Consider the following 13,445-nt stretch of genomic DNA (forward strand, 5'->3'; position numbering starts at 1 on the left):
TTGTCCTGTTCCTGTGTATGCATGCAGTAATTACACACCTTTAAATAAAGTTTAGATTTGCAACGAATTAGTTTTTAATTTATTAAAAAATACCGTGAATAATAAAAATATTTGCATTATTGTCCGGAGGTTTTTATAGTAAAAAACAAATCATAAATGATTCTTTGAGCCAACTTACTATATATGAACAAAAATATGATTATTTGAAGGTATTACATAACAGTGAATAATTGGTCCAGGAGAAAAAAAAGGAGAAAGCCACATTTTAATATTGGAACTGGAATAATGATCTTTAATTTCTTAATCTGTGACTTTATGCTTCCATATATCTATCCATCTGTATGATTTTGTTGTCAAAATCCTACAGTTCGTTGTAAATTATAAATGATATGATCTTTGATATCTTTATACGAACAACACTACATATTTAACAAATACTATTAGTTTTTTGTTAGACTAACAATAGTTTATATTTGTTAGAAACAAGAGACTAAATTGGAGGAAAGATTTGTATATTATTAAATATATTCAAGTTGACTATTCAAGTTGTGTATTCAAGTTGTCTAAAGTTGTCTATACAAGTTGTCTGAAATGATACAATATAAAATGGTATTTATAGATACTAAGAGAATCGTAATAATAAAGACGTAATCTCCTATAATAAATATTCAGATATACTAAATAATGCTAATTGATTCTAATTATATTCTAACAATATTTATATAATTATATTTATAGAAATTTTACTTATAAAAATTATATAATTTACACTTATATTTATCATATTTATTAGAATTTATACATATAAATTAATATAATTTATATTCATATTTTTTAGAATTTATATATATAAATAATAAAATTTATTTATTAAAGACAATTTATTATTTATACTGATAAAAGAATAACAAAAAATACTAACAAAAAATACTAAAAATTACTAGACAAAATGCTAACGGTTCAAAGCATATATGACTGTCAAGTCATCAAGATTTTCAAGATACCAAGTAATTAAAAAGTATGCAATTAATCATTTAACGTTTGAAATTCGGAACATTAAACCTTTCTACCAAGGTAAAAAAAAAATGAATAATAAAACTAAGATCACATTGTTGTAGCAAAGAGACTCATCACCATGTGTGTCATTATTTTATTTTTCAAACTTTCTGTGATAAACGTAAATAATATTTACTTTTCTTCTTTAGATTTAAAACTAATGTATTTTTTTTAATTTGTAAGTGTCCTTCGATGTCTTCTATGAATGAAGTTTTATTTTAAATTAAAAAAAAAAAAGGTTTTGGATGCAAATTGCTGCATGATACGTGTGTTGGTAGTAGTGGGCTGTACAGTAAGAAAAAGATGGGCGTTTTCCGAAACTAAAGTTCGAAGGATTAATAATGTTAACAAAGTAATGGAATGGGTGATTAGTGGTGGTCCTCTTTAATTCTTTATTACAATCTTCCAAACATGCATGGAGTTTAGTGGAGAGATTATTAAATATATACAATATAGATTATAAATTTCATTCAAAGTTTTTTAAAATTTTATCTTAGAATTAATTAATATATATAGGAGTCTAACACAATGTCAGAAAGAATGATATATTAGTACTGGCTAATCTAATTAATACTCGTCGCATTAATTTAATGATCTAAATAAAGCTCTAGCTGATAAAAAATTAAAAAACTATTTTGCTAAAAGAATGCGTTTACACCAAAAATAAATTAAAAATCCCATGCATCTCATAAAAGAAATTGTTTATATAAAAGTCTTTGTTAATTAAATAAATTTTCATTCATTATTTATTATATTTTATATCACTAATTTAATTTATATTTAGGATTTAAAAATTTAAAATATTTTATTTTTTCTTCTTATTTACCTTTAATATTAAATTAAATTTCTATGAGCATTGCATTTTTTTTCCTGAATAGCATTAGCATTTTCTTTAAAATAATAAAAAGGAAATGAGTTTAATTTTTGTTTTAGTGTATATGTTTTCTCTATTGATTAAAGTGGGTTATTATTAAGAATAAGTATAGATAATTAATTTTAATTAATTAATATTATCTAATTTTTATTGTAATTTTTTTAAAAAAATCTCATTTTTTTAGAGGATTAGGGAATTACTATTTAAAAATTAAAGTTTATTTATGATTCAAAATTTTTTAGATGATATTAATTAAAAAATGATTTCTTTAGTTAAACTCTTGGAATTGAATATTTAGATAAAATAAACAATCTTAGACGAAAAATATATAGAATTTTAAAAAATATATGAACAAAATTATACATAAAAGATTTTTGGATGGACAAATATATACTCTAATCATTCGAAATACTCAGTGTGTACATAAAAGATTGGTAACGATGAACAAAAGTGATATGTTATTAATAATGGCGTTCCATTTCTGTTAAATTTACTGGCTATATTTTTGAGATTGTTATTTTTTTATTTAAATGAGCTAATTTCTATCTAAATCTTATTAAAGAGTCTACTTTGTTACTCTACATAACTACATATAGGGGTGTTATCGGTTCGATTTGGTTCGATTTTGGACCAAAAACCAACCGAACCGATATATTCGGTTCTTAGTTCTTACAGATACATAACCGTTTGATTTGCTGTTTTTACAATAATCGAACTGAATCGAATCGAATCGAACTAACAGCGGTTTGGTTCGGTCGGTTTTTTCAATTTTTAATTTTTAATGAGCAAAATATGAATCACAATAATTAGAGGCTTAAAATAGTCAATAAACTGAAATAATAAAAGTAAAACATTGAAATGATTAGGGGTTGAAAATTTTTGTTGTTAGGTTAAAGGTTAAAATGGTTAAAACATTGAAATAGATGCATATTTTCGATTTGGTTTGGTTCGATTCAATTTCTATCGAGTCAACCGAAAACCGAACCGAATCGATCGGTTTTGTCAAAAAAAAAACCAATTTTTTTTATTTTTAAATCGGTTATTGTAATTTTCGGTTCAGTTTACGGTAATTTTTGGTCCGATTCGGTAACTTGCACCCCTAATTACACAGTAAACTTAATGGAACTGGAGTCCTCCTAACGACTACGTATCACTTCTGTTCATCATTACTAATTTTTTGTGTGTACATTTATCCACCAAAAATTTTTCGTATGAATTTTTTCCTTTTACTCATTTTTAAAAGTATATTATTAGGTAGCAATCAGAAAAATAAAAAAGTAAGTAATAATATTTAGGTAACTTAGTAGAAGGGATGGCATTTAAGATTAGTTGGGGAAGTGGGATGATTGTGACGGGTAAAGCTTGTGGAGATTTACAGCACACAGCATCGATCCTACAGTGAAACACATGTACAATCTTGTTCATACCAAGTGTGATGCATGCCCTTTAGTTTTTGGAAGTGCGTGCTTCCATTCTCCATTATTGCGCAACTTAACTGTGAAAATATCATTCCGTAAGATTTTCAGTAACACATGGCGTTGATAAATATGGCTCCTGCCTTATTATTGCATAGGACTGTCCTTTTTATAAACTAAAGATATAAAAATAAAGGAGACCAAAAGAGAAAATCAAAGTGTATGCATAGAAGCTAGCTTTTGCCGTAAAACAATAATATATATATTTAAAAAAATAAAAAGAAGAAAAAAACAAAAGATAAAGTCTTAGCATTTTCTTGAAATACCATATATGTGGACATTAATGGTTGAGTTCAATCCTTACTAAATGGTGATAAAAATCTCTCAATTTCATCGTGTCTTTAAAAAATTGCAAACAAAAGGAATAATGTTCCAACAATGTGAAAACAAAATAACATGTGGCTCTTAATTCACTCTGTTTAAGACTTGTGGTAGTAGCTAGGTCGTCACGGGTTGCAAATAGTTATTACTATGTTCATTATTGCACAACATTATTAGGCTTTCAAGATTATGTACTATAATTAAAAAAAAAATTGATAAAGGAATTTAAAGTTTATTTATGATATAGTCACTTGAAAAGGTGGGTTATTTTTTTTTGGAAAAGTCTAAGGGCAGCAACTTTTGTGTTTTTTGGCCAGCACTTAACTATCAAAATAAAAGTGAGTGATCTTTTACCATTAGATGTAATCTCACATCATTAAAAACACTATTGATGGCCAATTGATGGTTACAAAATACCAAAATTGCTAGCCCCCTAACATTCCTCATTTTTTTTATCTATAAAAGTGAGATGAATGATATACTAAAATAATATAATTTTTGGAGTTTTTTAAATTACAGAAAGTATATAAATTAAAGAGTCCGTTTCTATACTTTAAATTTTTTATTTTTTGACACAAAAATCAGACAGTCTAATTTTAAAAATTAAAAGATCTAATTTTTGTACTTTAAAAAATCAAATGATTTAATTTCTGTACTTTTTAAAAATCCAAAAGTTTGATTTCTTTATTCCAAATTAAACGGTATCATATATTTGAGATTAATATCTCAACACTCCATAATTTAAGAAATATTGTTGTCAATCTAATATCAAAAGTAAAAAACGACAATAAAACCGAATATAGTAAAATAATAAAAAATGGTATAAATTTTGTTGACTTGTATTTAAAGTATAAAATAATAATTAATTTAAAATATTTTAGTTTCTAAAGAGACCAAATTTATAAAGAATTAATCTCCACGTCTAAGCCTTTTCACTATACAAGTTATACAAGTCTTGAAAATCCTTAATTCTTAAAACGCGCCTATTATGGCATGTATGTTTCACGCGCCTCCTTAGCAGATTTTCCAATCAATCAACGCGCGAATATATAACTTCCTTTTTCGAAAGAATTTCGTTTCTTTTTTTGAATTCCTTCTACGTTTTCTTACCTTTTCTCTTCGATCTCTTTTGTGCGTTTCTCTCTCCCTTTTCCTTCGCTGTTTACGTAAGTCTCTCTCTGTTCTCTTTCTTCGTTTTTCTCGTTTTTCATTGTTTCTTAAATCAAGCTCTAAAATTGTTTTAAAGATAATGGATGATTCAACTTCAGATTATCAGCTGAACCAGAGCGAAGTAAATTTTGAATTTGAATTCAATGAGTTCGTGATGTGTGGTTTAATTTCAGTTAATAATTGAATCTAAATTTGAATCCTGTTAGTAGTTTATGATTGTGTAGCTGAATAATGCGTGAACCTTGTCTGTGAAATTTGCTGTTCATTGTTCCTTGTTTGAATTGAATTTAATGTACTAGTTCTGATGAATTTTCTGCATTTTATATCAGGGGTATAAATCAAAAATATTTGGGTGTATTTTAGGAAAGTTTTGGTGTATTTACAGTTTATGACTTTTCATCTCACTAAAGGTGAATTGTCTTATTGTTTTAGTTGAATTGTTTTAGTTTCTGTTTATTGATGATTCATGAATCTGATTTTTGTTATTTTTTATGATGGTTTTATAGTTGTATTTGCATTCTATAGTTTATGCTTGTTTCAATATGGTGTATTTTGGGTGTATTTTGCAGCAAATCTATGGTGTTGATGAGTAATTTGTATCCAAGGTTAGGATGACCTTTAACACCCTTGAAAATGCTACAAAATTCTACAAGAATTATGCGAAGGCTGCAGGTTTTTCTACAAGAGTTTGGAGCACAAATAAAAAGGAAAACGAAATTAAGAATCAATTGATTACATGTAGTATAGAAGGAAAATAGAAATTGAAAATATCTCCGTCTAAGAAGACAAATCCCTCAGCTGGATTTGAAGGAGGAAATTCGAAAATTTTTTTATTGTTTTGAATCCAATCAAGTGGTTGAGGTGTGGTTCAATTCAGAAGAAAAAAATGTAGCATTAGAGGAAATATTTTTTTGTATTTGCAGCAAATTTGGGTGTAACACGAAGATATTTGGGTGTAAGACGAAGATATTTGGGTGTATTTTTATTCTGATAAGTTCTGCATAACTTAAAACTCTTCTTCTTCATCCTCCTCATCTTCTGCTTCTTTTTTTTTCATCATCATCACTATCTTCTTCTTCTTTTTTCTTTTATTCATCTTTTTCTTTTTGTTTTACCTTTTCAAGTTTCTTCTTGTTTTACTATCTTAACAAGAATAAAAACTAAAAAATCAAATAAAGAAGAAGAAGAAACACATAATGCTGTAAAATTACTTAGAAGAGGATGAATTTACATTCAGTTAACTAAATGAAAGAAAGAAATAAGGAAAAGAAGAAGAAAAAAATGCAACATTAGAGAAAATATTTTTCTGTACAAAATGCTATTTGTATACTAAAATCAGCTACGAAAATCAGCCACCAATATATTTGTGTATAAATACATGTGTACTTTAATTTATTTTCAATGTATATTTGTATTCCAATATGTATTTTATACTGGTAGCTGATTTTGGTGGCTGATTTTAGTGTACACGTAACATAACTCATTTCTGTATTTGTAGCAAATTTGGGTGTAAAACGAAGATATTATTTGGGTGTAATACGAAGATATTTGGGTGTAAAACGAATATATTTGGATGTATTTTTATTCTGATAAGTTCTGTATAATTCAAAACTCTTCCTCTTCATCCTCCTCATCTTCTGCTGCTGCTTCTTTTTTTTTCTTCATCATCACCATCTTCTTCTTCTTTTTTTTCTTATTTATCTTTGTCTTTTTGTTTTGCCTTCTCAAGTTTCTTCTTGTTTTACTCTCTTAACAAGAATAAAAACAAAAAAAAATCAAACAAAGAAGAAGAAGAAACACATAATACTGCAAAATTACTTGGAAGAGGATGAACTTACATTCATTTAACTAAAAGAAAGAAAGAAATAAGGAAAAGAAGAAGAAGAAAAAAATGCAGCATTAGAGAAAATATTTTTTTGTACAAAAATGCTATTTGTACACTAAAATCAACCACTAAAATTAGCCACCAATATATTTGTGTATAAATATATCTGTGCTTTAATTTATTTTCAATGTATATTTGTATTTTAGTATACTTTGGTGGCTGATTGTAGTATACACGTACCATAACTCATTTCTGTATTTGCAGCAAATTTGGGTGTAAAACGAAGATATTTAGGTGTAACACGAGGATATTTTGGTGTAAAACAAAAATATTTAGGTGTATTTTTATTATGATAAGTTTTGCATAATTCAAAACTCTTCATCTTCCTCCTCCTCATCTTCTGCTGTTTCTTCTTCTTATTTCATATTCTCATAATTCTTTTTTGGAGAAAAAAATTAAACAAAGAAGAAAAAAATATATAATGTTGCAAAATCAAAAGAAGGAGGAGAAATACAACGATGAAGATGAAACACGCAAAGAAAAAGGAGGAGAAATACAAAGAAAAATGAGAAGAAGGAAGAAGAGGAGGAGGAGAAGAAACGCAAAGAAAAAATGACAGTTGTGATTTTTATCGAGGAAGAAGAAAAAGAATCGTTCAGAATAGTGAATGAGCGTTTTGGAAACGTGATGCACGTGTTAACACGCTTTTGTGAGTGAACGTAGTTTTTGTTAGATTTGGCCCAACTTGTAAGATTTGTAAGCTAAAAAAACTTGTATGTGTAGCTCAACTACAAAATTTATTTTATACACTGCAAAAAACTCTATTTTTTTATTAATAGAAATTTTAGGTATCGATTTATATAGTTCTAATGAACTGACATTAAATTTTGAAACATTAACTAATCAATTATATCTTGAGTGCTCAAAATAATATTTATGTTTCGTCTTTCGTTTCCTTTTCGTTTGTAAAATGAAATAATATTTATAAAATGAAAATATCATCAGGTGGAACAGGATTCGGATTGTGTGTTTAGACTCGTCTATAGAATTGCACGCATTGAGCGTGTTATATATAGACATGGTTGACCGTTGACCTTGATAACTTTAGTGGTAACACCGGGAAGTGGAAACTTTATACGACTGTGTCGGGGGACTCAGCAAATCTTAGTTACTGAGTCAATAGATCATCTTTCTTGATTCTGCCTCTAAAGCAACCAGCAGAGCTACCACACCCTATACATCCTAAGCTTCTTGTAGCTTCCCATGTATAGTATATAATTTCAATAATTGAGTCGTGAACATTATAAATTCCTTCCTCTTTTTATAGCTAGGTTACGGGGTATCATTACCATAATAACCTCTTAATTAACTCTTCAAAGAAAATATATACATAAAAGTAAAAATCTTGCATTAACATTACTGGTAATAATTTTCAGGATAAAAAGAAGGGTAGATGTGGGTGTGGTGTGATTCTGACATAAAGCGTGGGGGAAGTTCTTGTTAATTAGACATGAGAGAATATTTTACACGTCATAACTCATAATATAAGCCCAAAGTGGTTGCCAACTTAACTATGGTTAACCTCCTTAACCACACATCCTTAACCTCTACTCAAAGGCCACACTATATATACATGCTGTAGCCCCATGACACACGTCCATCTCTCACATTAACTCACTCATTAATCATTATTATTCACTCTTTCTAGCTACCTCCTCTAATTCATAATTATTTTAATCTCATTATGCTCAAGTCCAAGCCAACAACACTTCTTCTCATAACACTCGCTTCGTTATTCTTATTCCAAAGCTCACTCTCTTCTTTCTCTTTCTTACTCTTCACTCTCTTACTCTTCGCTCTTTCCCTTAACTACTGGCTTGTCCCCGGAGGTTTTGCATGGAGGAACCACAGAGACCTCTCTGGTCCCATGGGTTGGCCCTTGTTGGGTTCTCTACCTCAAATGGGTTCCCTGGCACACGCAAAACTCGCTTCCATGGCTACAAACTTGAAGGCGAAGAGGCTCATGGCGTTGAGTCTTGGCTCCACACCGGTTATCATAAGCAGTCATCCTGAAACCGCAAGGGAGATTCTCTTCGGTTCTTCATTCTCCGATCGACCAATCAAAACTTCTGCAAAAACCCTAATGTTCGAGCGCGCCATTGGTTTCGCCCCTTCCGGAACCTACTGGCGCCACCTCAGAAGAATCGCCGCTTTCCACATGTTCTCTCCTAAAAATATTCAGAGCTTGGAGAATCTGCGGCATCGCCTGGCTTCTGAGATGGCGGTGAAAGCAATGGGGATGATGGAGGAGAAAGGGTTTGTGGAAGTTCGTAGTGTGTTTCAGGAAGGCTCTCTTAGCAACATTCTGGAGAGTGTGTTTGGTTCTTCTTCGTTGATTAGTGAGGAGTTGGGAGATATGGTGAAAGAAGGGTATGAATTAATCCATATGTTTAACTTGGAAGATTATTTTCCATTGTTGAAGTTTGTGGACTTTTATGGTGTGAAGAGAAGGTGTCACAGATTGGCCAGTAAGGTTAAAAGTGTGGTTGGTAACATTGTGGATCAAAGAAAAAAGTGTCCCCAATCGTTGCTTCGGAACAATCACGATTTTCTTAGCACTTTGCTTTCACTTCCTAACAAGGAAGAAAGCTTAGCTGATTCGGATATGGTCGCTATTCTTTGGGTAAGTTTTATTAATTTGAATATAATCAACAATGATTCTTTTTTACCAAAGATAGGAGACTCGAACCCGCAACCTTTTAATTGAGTATGGGAAGACTATGTCATTTGAACTATAACTCATTTGATATAATCAAGTTTGATTGATTGACATTATTTAAAATTTTTAATTTGGTGCAGGAAATGATATTTAGAGGAACAGACACAGTGGCCATATTACTGGAATGGATCATGGCAAGGATGGTACTTCACCAGGACATACAAATGAAAGCCCGCCAAGAGATTGACACGTGTGTTGGCCAAAATGGTCACGTGCAAGACTCCGACATTCCCAACCTCCCTTACCTTCAGGCCATAGTCAAAGAGGTACTCCGCTTGCACCCGCCGGGCCCATTGCTATCATGGGCCCGCCTAGCTGTTCATGATGTCCACGTGGACAAAGTCTTTGTGCCAGCTGGCACAACCGCAATGGTTAACATGTGGGCTATATCGCATGACTCTTCTATATGGGAAGAGCCTTGGGCTTTTAAGCCCGAACGATTCATGAAGGAAGATATATCCATTATGGGCTCAGACTTGAGGCTAGCACCGTTTGGTGCAGGGCGTAGGGTGTGCCCGGGGAGAGCGTTGGGCTTAGCCACTGTCCATATCTGGCTTGCACGGCTTCTCCACCATTTCGTGTGGCTTCCCACGGCACAACCCGTGGATCTTTCCGAAAATCTCAGGCTTTCTCTCGAGATGAAGACACCTTTGCGTTGCCGACTGGTTCCTAGACATAACTACGTAAGCCCTTAAGCCCAAATGTGCACAAATTGGAACGTTCTTGTGTTCATCTATTATAGCTTGTCATGTTATTCCATATTTATCTCTCTTACTATATGCCCCTACTAAAATATTTCTATCTCATTATGAAACTCATCTCTAAGTTTTATCCTCTATTTTCCCCTAGCTATTATTAGATTATTAGATACAGGACCCCGACCTAGCTAGCTAAGTTAGTCTTTAGTATTTGAATAAATATGCGAGTTTGGCAGAAATTAATGTACGGATTAAGAGAAGAGATTACGTGTCCCTTTAAACTTGTAAAATGTAAATTACTGTATGCAATGAAGTTGTTCTGTAGTTTCTTCTCCAATAATACATGATCTTTCTCCTCTCGATTTTTTTCTCGTTAATTACTCACACAACAAAAGTACAAAGATTAATTAGTATAGTGGAGTTACCCTCTTTTACATGCACAAGATATCGTTAATTATATATTATATGTAATAAACTCTGTATTTTACAGATTTATTCTATTAATATTTGTGTGCCAGAAATTATTCAAAGATGAATGTAAGTTATGTCTGTAAAATTTGCAAATTAAATAAAAGTAAATGAAACTTTAAACTTGACTGTCAATTCTACTTAATTTCATATATATATACTCTCAGGTGAAAACTCAAGTGCAATCGACTTTACGTGAAATTGATATTTGAGAGCCGTTAGATGATTTGACTGATTTGACTAAATTTTTATTTAACGGCTTTTAAATATCAACTTCACATGAGTTTTCACCATATTCTCAGTTTCACATGAATATATATAGGCAATTAGGCATGCATGACATATTGTGGATTGCATCAAACACGTCATATATTGGGATAAACATCTAAGAATATAAGCTGATGGAATCAAAATCTTTTCCACGCATACATGTATAAAAGAGAATAGTTTTTTGTGGATAGATAATGAGCTGATGAAGGGAGAAAAAAGAACGAAAAAAGCAATATCTACTATCTAGTACTTAGTTTTTTGTTTGAGATATATGTCCCACCACCACTAACCTAAGCTTGTTTGAATAATGAACGAACATACATATAATTCGATATACGCTTGTTAATATAAGCTTTAATTTATGAAAACCAAATCAACTGTATGTTACTGGTTCTCATTATATTTAGTTGTCTATTTTTTTAATCATGCGTTTGTACGTGACTGCTAAAAGCACTGAATTATTTAAATCCTTATCTTTGAATAATAATATTTAAAAGACAATAAAAAATTAATTTAAACAGTCTAAAATTATATTATTTAATATTCATTAATTATTATTAGAATAATAATACCATTTTAGATGTAATAAATATGTAATTATAGATATTATATATATAAAATTTTATATGTGAAGTAACTTTATATATTATTTTCCTAATATTATCGATATTTGAATTATATATATATATATATATATATATATATATACACCTTTCTATTCAATTTTTTTATACGATATTTTCCAACTTTTTTTCCCGATAGTCACCCAAAAAATATATATCACAAAATGCAACGAATGTAATATTTCAAGCCAGATGTTTATACACTAACAAAAGATTTACTTGAAATTTTAAACTGCATTTTGGACATATACATTTGATAATAATAAATATAAAAGGAAGATAATCATATAATATGTAAATGTAAAAAGAAGATAAAATAATAATATATTTTATATGATGAGAAGAGTAGACCACACATATACTTCGAATAAGTTTTCAATTGATAACTTATACATGGTATATTGGTATATATGAATTAGGAAGATTTCATTTCACTTGCTTTTTAATTTCATGAAATCAATATGTAGAACCGTAATTTCAATTTCATATGTTACTAAAAAAATATGAAAATTAGAATTGAAGGGTTCAACTTTAATTTAGTATCCGATTTTTCACCAAATTAATAGTTTAATTATATTTAAATAAAAAACTACCTTAATATTTAAAAGTATAATAGAGTAGTGATTATTAACACAAAATACAATACTAGAATATTCAAAAGAATATTTTCCAAATCAAAATATGGATTTTGTTACATCTAGATAGAGGTGGACAGTAACTTCTGTTGTTTTTTTTTTTTGTGAGTTCTCAAGTCTAATTTTTTTATGTCTTTTTGTATTTATTGTGTTACAACTCTAATCAAATTTTTGGGGTCATTGAGAGTGAGAGAGAGCAGCCATGAAAGTGAGAGAAAAGAGAAAAAATAAAATTTTTGTTTTTGTGCAGGGCAGCAGATTTAAAACGCCAGTTTTTCATTCATTCACCTACCGTTAGATCGGCCTGAAATTTGATTTTTTCATTCTGAATGGTGGAGATTTTGATTGGAGATCTGCAAGGGGATAAATCTGTTTCGGACAGCAGCTATGTTATTGGGTATTTTTCATCTTTTTGTTACTCATTTGTAGGCTTTAGTGCTTTGGTGTTTTGGCTGATTATATGCATGATTTGTGCTTTATTTGAAACTCTCTTATACCTCATTTGATTATAGTGGAGCCATTTTTATGGTCTTGGTAACTCGTGGTTTTTACCTCTCACATTGAGGGATTTTTCATGTTAAGATAGCAATGTGTTCTTGTTGTTGCTTTAGTTGATATATTTACTTGCTTATAGTTGCTGTCATATTGTGTTGTGAGTGCTTTCATATTGCTCTTGTATTAGATATTTGTATTGTTTCTACTGCTGGGCTCTTTCATACTGGTATCAGAGCTTGTTAATTTTTTTGGGCTTGTAATTCTGTGAACAATAGAAGCTAATACTAGTACTAGTAGGATGATCATTCTTAGAGGTCCTAATTATGATTTGCTCCTAGTAATTTTAGTGATATGAAAATGGCTCATCAAGGTATTGCAAAGTGTCCCGGTATTAGACAGGTTTGCTTGGAAACCTCTAATGGTACCAAGTTGACTTTGAAGTGTGTAAAGCATGTTCCAGATATTCGGCTGAACTTACTTTTTCTTGGTAAGTTGTGTGATGAAAACTTGGATAGCTCATTCACTCGTGATAGTTGAAAGCTCACCAAGGATTCCATGGTTGTTGCTAAAGGTACACGACACTCTACTCTTTATTTAACTCAAGTAAAGATTGTGAAAGATATTGTTAATGCTACTGAGGTTGTTGATGGAACTGATTTATATGTTATCCAAAAAAATCTTTTATCTGGTTACAAAGTTGCTTTCCAAAAGTACAACCATTACTTTGCTGAAAAACAAAACAGGTTTCTTTCAAGA

At 30.2% G+C, this 13,445-nt stretch overlaps 1 protein-coding gene across 1 annotated transcript; it reads left to right on the top strand.

Moving 5' to 3' along the window:
- Window positions 1-8,376: 8,376 nt before the first annotated feature.
- On the top strand, window positions 8,377-10,558 carry LOC107631994 (cytochrome P450 78A5). Its single transcript, XM_016335609.3, has 2 exons — window positions 8,377-9,404; window positions 9,581-10,558. The coding sequence occupies exons 1-2, from the start codon at window positions 8,466-8,468 to the stop codon at window positions 10,193-10,195; spliced, it is 1,554 nt and encodes a 517-aa protein (XP_016191095.1). The 5' UTR covers window positions 8,377-8,465; the 3' UTR covers window positions 10,196-10,558.
- Window positions 10,559-13,445: the final 2,887 nt, after the last annotated feature.

This window comes from Arachis ipaensis, chromosome B3 (assembly GCF_059453495.1).
Source record: "Arachis ipaensis isolate K30076 ecotype BB chromosome B3, ASM5945349v1, whole genome shotgun sequence".
Lineage (NCBI taxonomy): Eukaryota > Viridiplantae > Streptophyta > Magnoliopsida > Fabales > Fabaceae > Arachis > Arachis ipaensis.

What these genes read in the sequence shown, in the direction of transcription:
- LOC107631994 (XM_016335609.3), top strand. Translation starts at nt 8,466, where the DNA reads ATGCTCAAGTCCAAGCCAACAACACTTCTTCTCATAACACTCGCTTCG. An exon ending in ATATGGTCGCTATTCTTTGG is followed by an intron (nt 9,405 to 9,580) that starts GTAAGTTTTATT and finishes AATTTGGTGCAG; the next exon opens with GAAATGATATTTAGAGGAAC.